The sequence below is a fragment of a genome, unplaced genomic scaffold (genome assembly GCF_019419815.1).
Source record: "Pyrus x bretschneideri cultivar Hongxiangsu unplaced genomic scaffold, Pyrus_bretschneideri_v1 Contig14, whole genome shotgun sequence".
Taxonomy (NCBI): Eukaryota; Viridiplantae; Streptophyta; class Magnoliopsida; order Rosales; family Rosaceae; genus Pyrus; species Pyrus x bretschneideri.
Genome location: NW_025999435.1, coordinates 870977 through 891303, shown reverse-complemented (window position 1 = coordinate 891303; position 20327 = coordinate 870977). Strand labels below are relative to the sequence as shown.

At 37.9% G+C, this 20327-nt stretch overlaps 1 protein-coding gene across 1 annotated transcript; it reads left to right on the top strand.

Annotated features, from left to right (window-relative positions):
- The first annotated feature begins 14567 nt into the window (after positions 1 to 14567).
- Positions 14568 to 20327, top strand: LOC125475177 (probable sucrose-phosphate synthase 3). The gene is made up of 12 exons (XM_048579576.1): positions 14568 to 15150; positions 16001 to 16233; positions 16358 to 16421; positions 16537 to 17232; positions 17427 to 17561; positions 17644 to 17775; positions 17864 to 18040; positions 18121 to 18174; positions 18273 to 18335; positions 18539 to 19489; positions 19580 to 19707; positions 19840 to 20327. The coding sequence occupies exons 1-12, from the start codon at positions 14872 to 14874 to the stop codon at positions 20126 to 20128; spliced, it is 3201 nt and encodes a 1066-aa protein (XP_048435533.1). The 5' UTR covers positions 14568 to 14871; the 3' UTR covers positions 20129 to 20327.

Below are 20327 nucleotides of genomic sequence, written 5' to 3'. Positions count from 1 at the left end.
ATGTAATTATTTTTCAAGTTTTAATCTTAAAATGTACCCATTCTTAAATATATCAATTTGTTATATGTAAAATGTACCATTTTTGACACACTCCGACCCGGAATGTCCACTAAAACTCCAAATCGAGTTGTGTTGTTGAGTGATGCCTGGAAGGTGACGAAGCCATAAAGTGTGATAATGCGTAAACTATGAATAAATTTAAAACCTAAAAGTGCCTCACTAAACGAGTGCTCGGTGAGTGGTTATGGACCCATTCACACGTGATACAAAGCATAAGTAAAGTACAGCAAAATAAAAATAATGGTTATACCATCATAAGAAGCCACATGTACTGAGAAGTGTCACGAATCCTCGTCGATACGGAAATTTTGCTACTAAAACCTGGAGGGGCGCAAAACATAAAATGTGAGTGGGCGAAAACAAGCTCTTCAAAACCATTACACTTAACAAAAGTAATAACCATTCGCCGTAAAACTTAAATAATTTCTCAGAAAATAGAATACATATCGATATCGAAACTATACTCAGAATAGCAAAATTCACATGTATGCCATGCCCAACATCTCAACATAATGAAATAAGTAAACCAAGTGAAATAATTCCATGGAAGTAATATGTTAGCCGAATCCACCTATTGTGGCATGTACAACTGAACCCATAGCTCATCCAATATCCAAATAATATGACAGCCGGATCCACCTCTTGTGGCCTGTACGCTGAACTCATCGCTCATCACATATCCCTGCACACGAGTCAAAACCACCTCTAGTGGTCTGTACAACAGGACTGGGTGTAAATAAGTACGCTCAAGTGCTACGATCACGTGAAGACTGTGCGACTAATCGCAGGTCACCTACAAGTCGGAACCACCTATAGTGGTCCATGTGACAGGACTGTGCACCTACCTTGGATCCAAGGTGAGCGTAAAGTGCAAGAGGTGAGCATCACGTGAAAGATTGTGCCTTGGCCATAGGCAGGAGCACTAACACCACGGTGCAGGTTTATGAGCTCAACTGCATCTATTATAACATATATGACTCATGGGCAACCTGTATGACAGTGTCGGAGTTGCCTATTATTACAACATGTACGACAAAGTCGGAGTTGCCTAAAATATACATGTAGTCATGCCATAACTCCATCATTCCAACTAATACCATAAACTCACCTGAACTTACCTGGGTGTCCTGTGTTCACCTTTGCACTTCAAAGCGTTCACAATAATTATGTGCAGGTAATATACATATGGATATACCATGATGCAATCTAATACTCAACCATGTCATAACATTTTCAAGTATATACATATACATAATATGGCATAAAATGCATATGCTATAACGCCTTACTCCCGAACTATTATCGTCGGGAATAATTATCGGTGATAAACCCAATTAGGCACTTTAACTATCATTACTTACGTACCCTTACTTCAATTTCTTGATTCTTCACACATTAATTTATGACCAACATTTAACCACCAAAACATAAGGTTAAATCTCACATTTTCCACCAATGTCCCTCATATTGCTCAATTCCCCAAACAAAGCTATTGTCTCAATTATTTGGTCTCATTTATTGTATGGATGCATCTAACATCTCGTTAGACTGCCTAAGTACCCTAAACAGGGATTAAGCCATTCGTAGTTCGCAGTAGTACTTCAAAGCATTCACAGTAATTATATGTAGGTAATATGCATAAGTCAACTTAAAATATCTGTGGAATTATCAATCATGTGTATATATACGATAGAAAGGAAAAGACTCACTCACCTGTCGCACTACGACTTCCTAGCTTTAATATCGAGACATCACGAACCAACGTCGCCTAGAACAATTATCAAATCACATCTCAGAGTTCTTACCGATAGAATACATAATTTACACACATCCCTATGTAATTCAGTCCGGAAGATCTGCATCACGGATTTCCGATCCGTTACTTGCAAGGATCCACATTATGTTTCTAGAACAATGTCCTAATGTTTCATTACGATCCAACGGTCGGATTTTCGCCAATTGCCAAAACCAAGTGGCGGTCAACATTTTATTTTATGAACTTACAAATCCAATTCGGGAAGATTCGTACGTCGGATTACCGATCCGTAAGTTTATGGTCCTCAAATATTACGTACTACAATGTATTAAAGTTTGGTGACAATCCAACGGTTAGATCGTCAATTCAAACTTTTACCAAATAACGTAACATAGAGAATTTAGGTTCCAACCATCAACCTATCTCATACAATTACCAAGATTGAACTCAAGGCATCTAATTTAGCCTAAGAATGACATCGACGACCCCCTAGCCACCCTCCGCCGTGGGTGGCGGTCGGCCGCCCCGACTCGCCGGAAAATCCAACTATTTCCAAAATTTCACAGAAATGAAGATCTCAATGATTATAGCAAGTTTTATACATGTGACCAAGTCTCATTTGACCGAGAAAAGCTCCAAATTGCTATGAACCCGTCAGAACCCTATACTTTGGGTGTTGGTTTGGTGATTCGTCCTCAAATTAACTCTGACGCTCCAACCACTAATTGGGCCTTGTTCCTGACATTTTGAGGAGTATTTTGGTGATGGTAATTGAAGAGAAACACTTCACAAATGGCGGATTCCGCCGTGGCAACCTTCGGAACCCCCATGTCACATCCCGGCCTGAGGCGAATCACTTCCCAGGCCTGCTCCACCACCGTAGCACGATATTGTCTGCTTTGGGCTTACCATTCCCTCACGGTTTTGTTTTTGGGAACTCACGAGCAACTTCCCAGTGGGTCACCCATCATGGAATTGCTCTAGCCCCCTTCTCGCTAAACTTCGGAGTTCCTACGGAACCCGAAGCCAGTGAGCTCCCAAAAGGCATCGTGTTAGGTAAGGATGGGAATATTCATATAAGATCACTCCCCTGGGCGATGTGGGATGTCACAATCCACCCCTCTTAGGGGCCCGACGTCCTCGTCGGCACACACGCGACCAGGGTTAGGCTCTGATACCAAACTGTCACATCCCCGCCCAGGGCGGACCACTTCCTAGGCCCGCTCCACCACCGTAGCACGATATTGTCCGCTTTGGGCTTACCATTCCCTCACGGTTTTGTTTTTGGGAACTCACGAGCAACTTCCCAGTGGGTCACCTATCATGGGATTGCTCTAACCCCCTTCTCGCTTAACTTCGGAGTTCCTACGGAACCCGAAGCCAGTGAGCTCCCAAAAGGCCTCGTGTTAGGTAGGGATGAGAATATACATATAAGGATCACTCCCCTGGCGATGTGGGATGTCACACCCACGAGTTTGATAGCTCGATTCCCCTCAAATTGGGGTTAAAAGAATTGGGTTTTGCATGGAATTGGAAAAGGGAATGATGATGATTCATTTTTAGGTGGTGGCCAGGTTCGAGTCGCAGGAAAATCAACGGAAAAATGATGGAAAACCACTAGGTCGCGCAAGTCCGATGAGGAACAAACGGGTCAAGGAGATCCGGCGCATCTCCTCTCCCTCATTTCCCTTCCTTGCTCTCTTCTCTGGTTGGTCCTTCACTTTTCTCATCTTCTTGATTGGGCAGCAGCCCTCTTAGCTTCCTTATCGGATTGGGCAGCAGTCCTCCCCTTCTCTCTGTTTCTTCATTTCCTTATCTCCTTTCTTACCAAATATATTCTTCCCATAATATAATAGTACTTATGAAAATATATAAAATAATAATAATTGGTCACACCATTATTCCAAATCCGCTTTTGCATGCCCTACGCGCCCATATTGCCAAGTACTTCAGGAATACACTAAAAGAATATTTTGTACGTCTCATAACAAGTTGATCAATGGAAGTCAATACCCTCGCCTCTAAGGGTATTTTCGTCAATTCTCTCAATTAAAATATATAAAAATGAAATTTTAGGGACGGGTTGTCACATTTTTTTTTTATATATAAAATCTATTCAATTTTTCTCTAATCTATTTTTAAACTTATATGGCATTTCTTAGTATTCAAACACCAAGGCATTAATCGAAGTGGTGGCCAGCTGCCTAGCACCTAGGCGGCACTAGGCGAGAATTTTTAGAACAGTGTTGGTGACACATCATTTGGTTTGGAATTTTGGTTTAAATATTATGTCAAGTTTAATCGAAGATATTTAATTATCACATTAATTTCAGGGATTTCGATCAAAAATTGAAAACCAATAAGGCTTCAGTCAAAAAATATTGATAGCTAGAGACCACATCCAAGGTCTTCTTATAGTAAAACTCAAATTTGGTTCTACTTATTCCAACTTGCTCTAACTTTTGGGACAAATATAGTGCTAGAAAAAATTCCTGAAAATCCTAAACCAAACCAAAAAAATCCTGATCCTAAACCAAAAAAACTCCAACCCAAAATTCCTGAAATTTTCGAGATGAAATATTGAATCAATCCGGAAATTTTGGTATGAGATTCTATATTGTCTACTCAATCCTTTGGTAATCTCATACCGAACCGAAAATAAATAATATATAACGTATGTATAATTATACATTTGAATTGTTGCTAAATACTAGTAGCAATATAATTGGTGTGGTCTACATGTAGTAACTATAGCCCTTTATCGCCACATCTGTTGGTATGAACCTCCCACAAATGTGTCTAATTTTTCAACACGAAATCAAAAAAATTGTATTGTTAGTTTTCAAACATATTAGGTTTGTAACTTTTTTGTTTTTGTTTTTGGGTTTGTTACTTATTTTATTTTGATTGCATGTTAATTTAACTTGGTATGTATGATTGCTATTTCAATTTGTATGAAATTTGAGAATACCAAACTATCCTGAAATGCCAAAAATATTTTGGGAATACCAAAATTTTGGTTTGGGATTGGTCTTCAAATTCTCGTCCCTAAAATTTTTGGTTTGGAATTGGTGATCCCATTTTCAGTTTGGGATCCCATACCGAACCATCCCTAGACAAATATGAGTTAAAACTTAAAACTCATTTATGAGGCAAATTTAGTCTAAGATTCCCCTGGGTTAGAGGGGCTGACCCACTATATATGTATATTTTTTTAATTTTATATTTATAAATTCATTGAATCCAACGGTTAATATCTAATTTGACCAAATCCAACGATAAAAAAAAATATTTAATGGTCAAAATTTAAATCCATCAACTAAAGTAATTTTAAAAAAAAATATTTTATGTGTTTCATATTGTAACATCCCACATTGCCCAGGGGAGTGGATCATGTAAGCCTTATATGTATATTCCTATCTCTACCTAGCATGAGGCCTTTTGGAAGCTCACTGGCTTCGGGTTCCATCGGAACTCTGAAGTTAAGCGAGTTCGGGCGAGAGCATTCCCAAGATGGGTGACCTACTGGGAAGTTCTCGTGTGAGTTCCCAGAAACAAAACCATAAGGGTGTGGTCGGGGTCTAAAGCGGACAATATCGTGCTACGGTGGAGTCGAGTCCGGGATATGGTGGGGGCCCGGGCCGGGATGTGACAGTGACACATATTCTTTCATAGTGTTCAACAGATTTCATGGTGTTGGTTTAGTGATTTTTCAATATTTTTTAGCATTCCCAGTATGGGTGATCCACTGGGAAGTTCTCGTGTGAGTTCCCATAAACAAAATTGTGAGGGCGTGATCGGGGCCCAAAGCAGACAATATCATGCTACGGTGGAGTCGAGCCCGGGATGTGGTGGGGGCCCGGGCCGGGATATGACACGTATTCTTTCATAGTGTTCAACATATTTCATGGTGTTAATTTAGTGATTTTTCAATATTTATTGGAATCTAAATATTTTGAGATAAAAATGTTCATAAAATTAACTTAGGATAATCTACATAATTTTTTTTTTTTTAAAGTTACTCTAAGAAAGAAATTATCCTAAATTTATTTTTTAATAATCTCGGGCTAAAAATTTAACCCAAAAGGGTTGAAGGAGAAAAATTGTTTCTGGGTTAAAACCTAACTTTGGACTAAAAATTTTAGGTTTTAACCCAAAGATTGAAGATGGTCTAAAGGGAAAGAGGTCATTTGGTCGAAGCGAGATAGATGAGTAGTACTATAGTAGGATAAGAAATTACACGCATTGTTCATTCATGTAATGCTATTCTTACTATCAATTTATTATTAAGGAAACCTAATTGTGTTTGCCATACAAATGATGATATCTAAAATGAAGAAAATTTCCCACCAAATGATCAATCCAATAATACCACTCACATGTAAATAACGCAATACTTCATGAATCTCCGTTATTTTTACCTATTCAAGGACAGTGACTTGGGGAAGTTCTAGTCCAGCCTTTAAGGCATGGATAAAGGACAAATACATGATAAGTGTATCACTTTATATGAATATGTGTATTTTTTCACATGTTTGTAATTGTCACAGGATATCATCATGATGATAAATTCTTAAGTTGTGTGGTCTATGCCGATGGCATAAGAATATGCTTTTTTTATATGTTTTATATTATTAACACAAGATATCTTCATGACAGTAAACTCGTATCATACAAGTTCTAACATGGCCACTGGGTTTTTTTTTTTTTTTTCCATTTTTTGAGTTGTGTGTTGGTGTACTGGCATACTTAATATTTTTTTTTTTTTTGTCTTAATATAAGGTTTAAGTGAGAAACTGGACGCCAATTATACAAGTTTAGGGAGGAACTTAGTGGCTTTATGAATAGTATTGTTCCCCCAATTGGCAGTACGCGACAATCATTTAAATTCAATTTTAACTCATCATCATGTGTCGAGATTGTACGACCAATCCTAGTTTGAGTGAAAAGACGAATCAAAGATATCAATATTTAAGTTTGAGTTGTTTCTGAAACAACTTAATTAAGCTTTGGTTTGTTTCTTTCAATCGTAGAACTTGAATAAGCCGAACCCAATACAAAATTTGTTTCGAACCAATTTACAGTCAGTGTGAGTCTTGTATCTAAATACTGTGTTTCATAAGGGAAAGATAACAACAAATTACATAACAAACAAAACTTGTGCATATATATATACTTTTTATTCCTCCTTAACAAAGGAATTTTGATGGTACATCCACCATATTCTTATTACAAACACACAAAATAAAAGAGAGACCTTATTCATTACATAGAGGATATGTATTCATATCCATGGTGGTAAATCCACCTTATTATTCTACTTAAATACGGACCCAGCCACTCCATTGATCTTCAAGCGCGCAGAGCAGCATCAGAACCACCAGTAGTACCAGAAGTAGAGCATTCTCTACGAATTCGGTTCTCAGTTTCAAAAGCTTCAAGCTGGAAGCTACAGCCCTAAAATCACAAACCAAAGCTTATGAGAAATAATAATTGGTCCAAAATAAAATTTATTTTAAAAATAAAAGTATTTTGTGTCATCAATCCACATACTATATACAGTGTGCGTGAATCTCACATTAAAAAATGAAAGTCTTGCTATTAGTTTTAGAGAAATAATTTTCCCACACGTTTTTTCCTCCACGTGTACTTATTTGTAGACGTTAGATTAAATAAATTAAAGAATAATCGATGAACCGAAATAATCAAGAGTATGCAGAAGGAGAAAAGGATGTGTAAAAATAATGTCCGTATAGAAGATTTCTCAAATTCTACTGATAGTCACATTTTTAGATGGATAATACGTACTTGCTAATGAATACACCCTATATAATCAATTTTTTTTATTTTGACCAAATCAAAAGACGTCACGTATTTTTTTAAGTAAGAAAAATTAATTAAGACATCAAGACATCTAAATATTATAAATAAAAAATACACCCTTATTAAAATAAATAAATGAAAATTAATGAAAATAACTTGAAAACTTTGAGTTTTAATGATAAGGACAAAATAAAGGGTAAAATGAATAGTACCAGAATTGACTTTTTAATGTAAAAATGTGATTTTTCGTTAAAGTGAATAATACCGTGACATTTTCGTTAAAACTTCCAATAAATAACTATATTTTACCTGATTTTCATGAGATGCAGTTTTGAGTGAAGATACTGCAATTTGATGCAGTGCAGTAGGCATCTCTTTTTCAGCCACCATCATAAAGGTTTGAAGGTTATGGCCCTTAGGCTTGGTAGACAGGTTCAGAGGAATGGCATGAAAGCCCATTTTCCAGCCGAAGCGGAAGGTGGAGAAAAGCGAACCTGGAGATATGCATATAGCAAGTGATAGACAAGCACTGCACGTACATTTATATTATCCGTAATCGAAGACACGAGCATCTCCAAAGATATAGGAGAATTAAGCAAGAAACATTTGTACATCTATGTGACGTATGTTGCCGACCCAATTGACCTTCTGTAAAGTTTTGGCACTCCAAAGGGAGTAAGTGGTGGAACATTGTATTGTTCGACTCCGACAATAAGTTCTAAGGTCATCCACACTGGTTATGAGATTGATTCTTATAACGTTAGGTAAATTCTATTGATTGTCGGACCCTTCGAATCAAAAAAATGTTGGACCCATCTAGTTTAATTTTCCTCTTTCAAATTATTGGTCATTTACTGTATTCAATTCAGAATAAATATTCTAGAACTCAAATTTTCTCCCATTGCGAAGAGAAATTTTTTTCCCATGCCCGTAATATAAGTGGTACATTATGTGTTATTATATAAGTGGTGGTAAATTTTATTTTTATCCTATTACTTTAACACAAGATCCACTATTTGTATAAAGATACGTGATGTATCATTCCGTGTTCTGAGCACATTGAAATTTTTCTCTATTGTGAAATGTTACGTGTTTCATTAAACACGACGTCCTTACTCAATTGCCTACACCATGAAGAATGAATAGGAAGTTATAAAACTTGACATTACGCACCTAGAACATTAGACCACGCCCAAGTAAAGCAAATAAATTTGCCCCCAAACTTTAGAACTCTGTTAACCTGGAAGAAAAAAATAATCTTTATGAGACACCAACCACTAATTAGTATTACTTAGTGAGAAAAATTAAATTAACGGTTCAGTTGATCATTTCATCCAAATGGGAAACTTTGTGTGAGGAGAAATATATACGTTGATTGCCATGCATGCATATGTGAGATGTTCTTTAATCTACTCGTAGCACATTTCGCTACGCCACGCATCATAATACAGATGAAGTGATATTCTACAATTATATAATAAATTATATTATAAACGCCTTATGCTATGATATTATATTATAACGTATTGTGCACCAGCTTGTGTTCGGATTTGCAAGTACATTAAAAACCTCTCTGCAAATACGTACACACGCGACGCCATGCAAATACAGTATTACAAAGTTCTACAAGACACCTCTTGTAAATATTGATTGCCCATCTGCACGCCAAACTCTGGGTCCATCAAAGCATCTAGGCCGCCTTTATCAACAACAACGTCAAAGCTCTCATCCTCGAACTGTAGTGAAATTAAGCCATGATTAAACAATAATTAGCACTCAATTAATTAGGACAAACTCGCTAGCTCTTTATTTGTTTCCAATTTCGAGTCGATTAATGGATCGTGATTAATTATAGTAAGCACCTGCATGGCAGTGACGTCCATGACTTGCCACTTCATACCAGGGCGTATACGCGCATTGCGGCACAGCATGTCGGAAATGGCGACCTCAGATAAGTCAATGTTGGTGATGGCCTTAAATCCGGCATCATAGAGGTGCTCAGACAGGTGGGAAGTACCGCAACCGGGCACGAGTACTTGCAGCGGTAGGGTTGGGACTCGGGCTTTGGGAGATTGGACAGCAGTGGGCCTTGGAGCTCGGACCAGTCCTCGTACCACTCGAAGGCATAGTTGCCGTCTCGGATGGCGATGATGAACCTGTCCCAATTCTCTTTGGTTGTGAAACCCTCTAGTGATCCTAGTACCTGTGCTAACTGCTTCGCCTTCCCCATTTTTCTGCTTCAGTTAATTTCTATGTGCGCGTTTTTGCAGTTGTTTTGGGTTCGTTTTATAAGCACCGAATGCGAGCTAGGTGTTATGCATGCACAGAGCTTGTTGCATGTTTGCCGCGCGTTTAGGCCAGCTGAAAGGCCACCGAACATCAATTTGCTACGTGGGGATTGTTATGGATGCACAGAGCTTGTTGTATGTTGCGTTCAGGCCAGCTGAAAGGCCACCGAACATCAATTTGCTACGTGGGGATTGTTATGGATGCACAGAGCTTGTTGTATGTTGCGTTCAGGCCAGCTGAAAGGCCACCGAACATCAATTTGCTACGTGGGAGGATTTTAGGCCAACATGCGTAAAATGATGTACCAAGGTGAGAGGAGCTCTTTGGTGTTTTCTATGAACTCATTGTCGGACGTTAGACCATAATCCAACGGTTAATAAGTCTATACAGTTAATTTAAAGAATGCTTGGAATTTAAATAAGATTAGGATTTAATTAATAGCTATAGCTTGTACCCTAAGTAAAGTTAATATATTCCGGATTTCCTTGGGAAATAAGGGCTCCTAATTCTATCATATTTGGAATGAGATTTGGTGTATCAATTATCCTTGGACTGCAAGGAATCCTAATGACATTATGATGGGAAGATTCATTAGGGTTAAGTCATATAAATACAAGGCTAAGGTCAAGTATAAGGGAGTGTTGAGTGTGCAAAAGATTTTGGTCGACTAATACATTATTCCGTAGGATTCCAATACGATTTCCACCGAAAGAGAAGTCCATGGTTTAGCCTATTCTGCACGGTTCTATCCAAGGCAGTTCATCTTTCCTACATGCCGTGTTGACTTCGAGTACTTTATCAAATGAGCATAATTTATGGATTATTTCAGATTAGTGTTTTTAGTTGTTTATGGAATACATAAAGTCTAACACTCATCAAATTAAACAAGCAATGCATGGCATGCAAAAGATAAATGGTTCAAACAAGACTTCCACGTATATCATTTTAATTAGGGAGTTTTAACGACAAGCATGCGGTAGTGTTTACTTTAACAAAAAATCATATTTTTACACTGAAAAATCAATCCTGATACTATTCACTTTACCTTTTGTTTGGTCATTATCGTTAAAACTCAAAGTTTTCAAGTCATTTTCATTCGTTTCTTTTTTTATTAAGCATAGTTCTAATTTTGTACTTTGAGAAAGTTGAAACATGCAAGACTTTAGTTTAAAGCAGCGAATGGGGAATTAATGGAAGTGTTCCACCGACTTTGAGTAAGCCGAATTCTTATTACATAATTGTTTTTGGCAAATTATAGCTTTTATTTCTTTTGGTTTCATTAATCTTATGATTAATTTCACTAGTACTAAAAGGCATCGAAATTAATGTGATTGTTATTGATCTCTACGAGTAATTAGATCATTCTACGCTCATTTCTTGTGAAACCAAAAACTTTGGTCGAGTAATAAATCATTCTACACTCATTACCAACATAAAATTTACACAACAAAGCCCCAAACCAAGTGCACAAAGGAAAAATGGACCTTCCAAACAAAACACCAAGAATCTAAACAAAAGAGGCTAAAAAACAGTACAAAACGAAAGAAAGCCCTAGATTTATGCTACTACCGCCGCCGCAACACTTCAGGATCAGCGCAGAAAACTGACCCCCACGAATTCGAACGCCAGAAATCCAACCAAACAACTCCTCAAAGATGGAAGGAGGGGATTCCATCACGTAGCAAGGAATACCCTTCCGATCGCTACCCAAGCTTAGTGGGAATCCCACAAGCGGCACTGCCAACAAAGGCAGATCAAAAGAAAGTGATGGTGCACCTGAGCTGGTGTGAACATCGCAACTCTACACACCTTCCCAATAGACCGCAACAGATCGTAGTCAAAAGTGATTGCAATCCAATTTGGTATGAAATCAGTGCGGGTGAAAAGAGCGATAAGAAATGCAAATGATAGATAAGGGACGTGAAGATGGAGAGATAACAGTGATTAGAGAAAAGAAAATGAATTTGAGGACATAGTCGAGTAAGATCAATGGCTTGTGGGGTGGTCGGGATGGATAGCAGGGGGACAACCGTAAGAGAAAGTAAGGAAAGGAAAAACAAAAAGAAGAAGGAAAGGACGGCCACCGACCCTGGACGTAACTAGGAGCGCTGCACGGAAAACCGAAATTGGAAAACCCTCACATAAGCGATGAGAAAAGCTCAGAGTCAGAGAGAAGGACTCTCATCAACACAGGAGCGAATTAAGTGTTGGAACAAAACAATCAGAATACAACTTTATTGATAACAAATTATAATAAACAATTGAAATAACTATAATCTAATATTGTATTACAACCAATTTGTAATTGTAATATTGTGAACTAAAAGAAACAAGTAGGAAAACTGACTTGATCGAAAAGATAGAGGCCTGCAAATTTTGCAGTGTTTTAAAGACAAAATTGCATCCCTATTCCGTGCTTGTAGTTCAACAAGCTTCCGTCCTCTAGGATCCAACTATCTATAATTCAAAGTTCCAGCACCGAATTGAATTCTAGCGAACTTTTGCATGCTTTCTCTTCCAAATGATATGTATAGTATATGCAGCAGATGTATGTTATTATCCTATCTTTTCGTGTCTGACCTCTTTGGTGTTATATAGGATGCTAAGTATCCCTTCCCAACAGGTATTAGGAAGTTAAGAAACTGCCCACATAAGTCAAATTCAAATTGAAGAGATAAGTATTATTCACACCAAATTACTATTAATATGAAGAATATAATATCAAGTATCTTGATAATATGTACACTAACGATATGTGACAATTTGCAAACGAACTCCAACATTATTACGCACAGAAACATCTGATAGAGGACCATGTGATACTGATAGGCTCAATTCTTTCAGTAATTTAGTTGGTAAACACAACTCTATTTAAGCGATTAGTTTCAGTGTCTGCAAGTTGGACTTATATGAAACGAATTTAACGTTATCGTGATGTTCCGTTGTAGTAAATTAATTATATGTATGAATTAACACATGTCATTGTTTTAATGGATCGGAACATCACATGATGGTGAATTCGTTGTATATAATAGTATAGTTGAGCAAAAATGAAATACATGCTAGAGTGTCTGAATGTGCATGCATTGCCAATTATATTTGTTTGAATGCTGATCATTCAGTTTGTGGTCGTGAGTGCTAAAATACGAATAATGTAGGGAGTTTGGGAAGGTAGTATAATAATTTAACTGCAGTTTGAAAAAGGATTGAACAATTTAAGCTAAAGTTTTTGCAGATATAAAGTTTGGTTGATAGTGGTTACCACTAGGTGGGAGAGTTTTTCTTTTTCTGCCACATACTTCTACATCAAATGCACAGTATACGTATTTCAAAAAGGGACCACGAAGTTTCAATTTTCTCACGTTGCATCTCAAAGTATCTTTTACAATTATATCAATTTGTGGCATCTCAAAGTATCTCTTATTATATTAGTTTGTACTTTTGTCTGATTGTTTTTACGCTAATTCACTAAATTCATAGCATGGTGAACTTGAGATCCTTACATGGCTAGCATGTAATTCACACTTGCACCATATTGACCAAAAAAAAAACTGGTCAAATAATGCATGCTTATACATTCAAAAAGACAAAATGTGTAAAATGACACAATTTCAAAACCTCAAAATACAATTTGAGAAACCTCAAAACCTCAAATGTAGTTAGCTCTTTCTTGGGTTTATTTATTTATTTTCATTATCATCCTCATCTAAAGTTATTTTTAATTTTAAAGCTCGAACTGCCACTTAATGCTATATTTCAGTATTATTCTTTCTCACATGTTAGTGAAGGAGCTTAAATTCAAATATTGTATTGCAAATTCAACACAAATTTATCAATAACTAGCTCATTGTGTTGTTTAACTATATCTCTCACTCCTTTAGTATAAATATATAACTTTGTATAAATAAATAAAAATATTCTCTACACTCATAGTGCAGACTTTGTTGTTTTCCAATTTCATCAGTACTACATTATTGTGGAATTTATTTACGCATACGCAAGAAATTTCAAGTTCAACAACATTGATAATGGGTTTAATTTTAATTATTATGATTCTTATTGGGTTATCTAGCTTAACCCAAATCCCCACGTATAAACAAAAAAAAGGTATCATTATATAATTAGGAGTTTTAATGAAATACTTTCAGTACACATTTATTAGGATTTTTACCTTTTTTCTGATATTATTTACTACACATTTATTTGTCATTTTTTATTAAAACTAAATTATTATTTTTTAACTTTTCGTTAATTTTCCTTATATAATTTTGTGAAAAAGTATCATTGTATAAAAGAAATTGGAAATAAATTAAAAAAAAAATTGATTGCAAATGCAATAACAATGGAAGAAAAAATAAAAAATAAAAAAATAAAATCTCCTTCCCTCCCGTGGAGGAAAGCAGCTCGGGGCGGTTGGTTCCAAATCTCTCGGGCGAAAAAAAGCAATGCGGCCATCCCGCATTGGGAAGCGGACGACCTTCAAAGGAGTGACTCAACCAACCATCACGGGGACACGTGTGCGAAGCCAACCTCTCGTGAGACTCAATATCCTCTATACACGTGTCACCATTCCGGACCCACCATTCTACGCCATGTGTCTCTCTCTCCGCATCCATCTCCCTCTATTCTCTCTCTCTCTCTCGCTAGCTCTCCAAACTCAACCAAAACTCCTCACAAGTCCCAAATTCCAAATTCCAAAAGCTCCTCTGCTGCCGAGTTGATTTCACACGCAACACAACATTTTCTGTGTGTTTCCCGAGAAAATCACACAGAATTGAAAGTCCGAGAAAATATCAAGACGCACAGAAGAACCAAGAGAGTATCTGCATGTCATGGGAATTACTGCGTCACGATCACTCCTCTGCTTTCGTTTTTAAAAACCCAATCATATTTTCTCTTTGAAAATTGTAAATTAAAACAAATCGAATACATTTTAAGAGAAAATGGCCGGAAACGAGTGGATTAATGGGTACTTGGAGGCGATACTGGACAGCGGCGCCTCCGCCATTGAAGAGCAGAAGCCGGTGCCGGAGAATCTGAGAGACAGAGGACATTTCAATCCGACCAAGTACTTCGTGGAGGAGGTGGTGACGGGGGTCGATGAGTCTGACCTTTACCGGACGTGGATCAAGGTGGTTGCGACCCGCAACACGCGGGAACGGGGCTCCAGGCTCGAGAATATGTGCTGGCGCATTTGGCACCTTACCCGTAAGAAGAAACAGGTTCTTGTTGTTAATCCTCTTCCTCCTCCTTTGATTTGTATAAGAAAGAAATTAATGGTTTAATGCAACGTGTGTGTTTAATTATTAATTATTTTGCTAAATTTTGATTAGGTTTTTTTATTTATTTATACACGACGATATTCTATAAAAAGGTTTGTGATCTTAAAATATTTGGGAATAATTGTGTTACGAAACACCGTCAAAGTGATATTATTTTATGGTGATGTTCTTGGTACACTAAAAAAGTACTTACAAAAGCCAACCATAGGTATCCAACTCGCAAGTTAGTGATGCTTCCGACTTGCAAGTGAAAATGACTAGATTGTGGTATTAGTGGCAATTAGGTTGTTTGAGGTGGTTAATTTGAAAAGGGCGAGCCTTGGCGCAATGGAAGTGTTGCTCCTTTGACCAAAAGGTTATGGGTTCAAATCGTGGAAACAGTCCCTTTACAAAGCAAAGATAAAATTGCTTATGATAAACGTTTCCTTGACTTTCGCAAAGCGTGGAGCCTTATTTGTTTGGGATCGCCTTGATTAGTTTCTTTCCATTGTTTTACTAAGATTTTGGAAATACATTAGTTAGGTATTCGATAATTCATACTTGTACTGCATTCTTTTTCGTGTTTATACTAGCCCTGAATTTAGACCGAATGATGTCTTTGAGGTAATTTATGTCAGAAATTATCTTCGAAAAGAAAAGGGTAATTCCATTTTTAACTCATGATCGATGGCAATTTGCTCACATTGTCAATGGGACACATGTTTCCCCTCTGCTTTGTGTTCTCTGCCCTCAATTGCCATCACTTTAGTTTTGGAGAAGTCTATAGCTCATACTTGCATGGCTCTTGTAGTTGGAGGTGGAGGAACATCAGCGGTTGGCAAACCGCAGATGGGAGCGGGAACAAGGACGTAGGGATGCAACTGAAGACATGTCGGAGGACTTGTCCGAAGGAGAGAAAGGGGATGGTTTGGGGGAGATGCAACTAGGTGATACACCAAGGAAAAGGTTCCAGCGTAATATTTCGAACTTGGAAGTATGGTCAGACGATAAGAAGGAAAAGAAGCTTTACATTGTTCTAATCAGGTATAATTCTTTACGTTACACATCAATTATCATGTAGTTTCTGGTTTATCGTCTATTTACCTTATGCAGCCATTACAATTTGTAATACAATCTTTCACTAATTGAAACTTTTCTTCATCAACAGTTTGCATGGTTTGGTCCGGGGAGAAAACATGGAGCTCGGTCGAGACTCTGATACAGGTGGACAGGTATTTGGTGGTCATAACATTTTTCTAGTCTATGGAAATAAAGCTAAATTCATTTTTTTTATACCGTTACTTGCATTTGCATCTATGTTTCATGGCTTTATGAACACATTATCAGGTCAAATATGTGGTAGAGCTTTCCCGAGCTCTTGCGAGGATGCCTGGTGTTTATAGGGTAGATCTCTTTACGCGCCAAGTGTCATGTCCTGATGTTGATTGGAGCTATGGTGAGCCAACAGAGATGCTAACTGCAGGTCCTGAAGATGGTGATGGTGGTCTAGGAGAAAGCAGTGGAGCATATATTATTAGAATCCCTTTCGGACCCCGTGATCAATATCTCAGCAAAGAAGTACTCTGGCCATATATTCAAGAATTTGTAGATGGTGCTCTAGCTCACATTCTTAACATGTCCAAAGTTTTGGGAGAACAGATTGGTAAAGGACAGCCTGTCTGGCCGTATGTAATTCATGGCCACTACGCAGATGCAGGGGATAGTGCTGCTCTTCTTTCTGGTGCTTTGAATGTCCCAATGGTTTTAACTGGGCACTCACTTGGAAGAAACAAGCTTGAACAGCTTCTTAAGCAGGGACGCCAATCAAAGGAGGACATCAATTCTACATATAAAATTATGAGGAGGATTGAAGCAGAAGAACTTTCCCTTGATGCTGCAGAACTAGTTATTACGAGTACAAAACAAGAGAGCGAAGAGCAATGGGGGCTTTATGATGGGTTTGATGTCAAGCTTGAGAAAGTTTTGCGTGCTCGTGCTAGGCGAGGAGTAAATTGCCATGGCCGTTACATGCCAAGGATGGTGGTAAGCTAGTGGCTTTATTCCTTACGAGTTATGATTGTCTTTGTTTTTTTTTTTTTTTTTTTTAAATACCTAGCACTGCCTTACCAAGGATCTATCTTTCTGAGTGTTGGTCAATTAGAAAAGGAATAGATAATATGCGTAAATGATAGCAATGCACATGTTTCTTTTCCGAACTAAGTGCATTCTTCATGTAGGTTATACCTCCTGGCATGGACTTCAGTAATGTTGTGGTTCAAGAAGATACGCCTGAGGTTGATGGCGAACTTAACCAACTTATCGGTGGTACTGATGGGTCTTCCCCGAAAGCAATTCCAACGATATGGTCAGAAGTGAGTGCCTTTGCGCCATCATATGTTTGTGCACTTAAACGTTAACCAGCTTGCTGTCCTCATATTCAACAAACTTTGGCAGGTGATGCGGTTCCTTACAAATCCTCACAAGCCAATGATCTTGGCTTTGTCAAGACCAGATCCGAAGAAGAACATAACCACTCTTTTAAAAGCCTTTGGGGAATGCGGTCCTCTAAGAGAGCTCGCTAATCTTGTAAGTGGATTTGTGCAAAAATTCAATTTTACCATTACACAGTGCAATTAAATATTGGGATTAAATACTAATGAAATGGTTTAAACAGACACTGATAATGGGGAATAGGGACTGCATAGATGAGATGTCTACCGGAAATGCTAGTGTTCTTACGACAGTTTTGAAACTAATTGATAAGTATGACCTTTATGGGCAAGTGGCATATCCAAAGCATCACAGGCAATCAGATGTTCCAGATATATACCGTCTCACGGCAAAAACAAAGGTTCATTTGATGATCACAGTTTCAAGATAGCAATTTTTTGTTTAACGGAGATTATGTGCTAAAGGGTTCAATTGTGACAGGGTGTTTTCATAAATCCAGCATTAGTGGAGCCTTTTGGGCTAACCTTGATTGAGGTTAGTTTTTTCTAGATTCTTTCTTTAGAAGCGATCTTTACTTACTCCAGAAAGTGAGGCTTTTGATTTAATGCATCTTTTTTTCTTCTATGATTTAGGCAGCAGCACATGGGCTTCCAATGGTGGCTACAAAAAACGGTGGACCGGTTGATATACATCGGGTATAGATTACATCTTTTACTCAATAATTGTGATCCATACATCTGTTACTTTTGAGATGGAGTGAAGTGAATTTATTCAGATGGTTGTGGATTTTCATTTTCTACTTTTTTTAACTTGAAATTCAAAAGGTTGCGAGCTAAGAGAAAGTAGAGAGTGATTTCAATTATAATGACCGAGTTACTTTTCACGTTGTGCATTTCAGGCGCTGAATAATGGTTTGCTTGTGGACCCTCATGATCAGCAGTCGATTGCTGGTGCACTTCTTAAGTTGTTATCAGAGAAGAATTTATGGAGTGAATGTAGAAAGAATGGCTGGAAGAACATACACCTCTACTCATGGCCTGAACATTGCCGGACTTACCTGACTAGGGTTGCAGCCTGCCGCATGAGACATCCACAATGGCAAACTGACACCCCAGAGGATGATATGGCTGCTGACGAGTCTCTCAATGATTCTCTTAAGGATGTGCAAGATATGTCTCTTAGGCTCTCAGTTGATGGGGATAAAGCTTCATTAAATGGATCTTTTGATGTGACTGCTGCCACTGGTGACCACGACGTGCAAGATCAAGTGAAACGTGTCCTAAGCAAGATCAAGAAACCAGATTCCGGTCCAAAAGATCAAGATGTCGGAAATAAGCCGTTGGATAATGTGTCAAGTAAATATCCCATGTTAAGGAGGAGACGGAAATTGATTGTTATAGCGCTTGATTGCTACGAAAGCTCTGGAGATCCTAAAATGAAAATGATTCAGGTAGTTCAAGAAATATTTAAGGCTGTCAGATTAGACTCTCAAAGTGCTAGGGTCACAGGGTTTGCTTTATTAACGGCTATGCCAATGTCAGAAACTGTAGAGTTTTTGGCATCAGGGAAGATACAGGCAAACGAATTTGACGCATTGGTTTGTAGCAGTGGAAGTGAAGTTTACTACCCTGGTACTTATACAGAAGGCGGCGGAAGACTTTCCCCAGATCCAGATTATGCATCACATATTGACTACCGTTGGGGTTGTGAGGGTCTAAAGAAAACAATTTTGAAGCTGTTGAATGCCCCTGAAGGCAAAGGAAATTCTGCTTCTTCCAGCCACATTCAAGAAGACTTAAAATCAAGCAACGCACATTGCATCTCATTCTTCATAAAGGATCCTAGTAAGGTAGATGAACTTTCTAAACTAGAGTGATGGCAATTTAGAGAATAATCGGCTCATTTCGTTTGATTAAATTCAAAATGTATGCTTCTGCAGGCAAGGAAAGTTGATGATTTGAGGCAGAAACTCAGGATGCGGGGACTGCGCTGCCATCCAATGTACTCCAGGAGCTCAACGAGAATGCAAATTGTTCCTCTCCTTGCTTCTCGAGCGCAGGCACTCAGGTATTGTTGATATCTAGAACTTGGCGCACAAGGTCCTCTATAAGCTGACAGTTTTTTAAATTGGATAGTTCTAATGGGTCTATAATACTATAAATTGAGATTCATGCATTTTTTTTATGCCTGATTTTTTAGGTACCTTTTTGTTCGTTGGAGATTGAATGTCGCCAACATGTATGTGTTCCTTGGAGAAAGTGGAGACACCGATTATGAAGAAATGATATCTGGAACTCATAAGACAATAATCATGAAAGGGGTGGTGGCAAAGGGTTCGGAAGAGCTGCTAAGAACGTCAGGAAGCTATCTCAAAGACGACATTGTTCCTCGCGAGAGCCCTTTGGTTGCCTACGTAAATGAGGAAGCAAAAGCTGATGAGATTGCTAATGCTCTGAAGCAAGTCTCCAAGTCTGCTGCTGGAATGTGAACGTGAGTTGAAGTGTTTTAAGTATTGATTCTATACAGGGATAAGTCGTAAAGTATTCCTTGTATTCGTTTGTGAGTATTTACGGATTATGTACTCTTCTGTTCCTCGTGCATTTTTCCGAGTGAACTACTATTTTCACGGAAGGCTATCGTTGTTCGTATGATTATTATGATATTATCTAGTATTCATTCATTTCGAT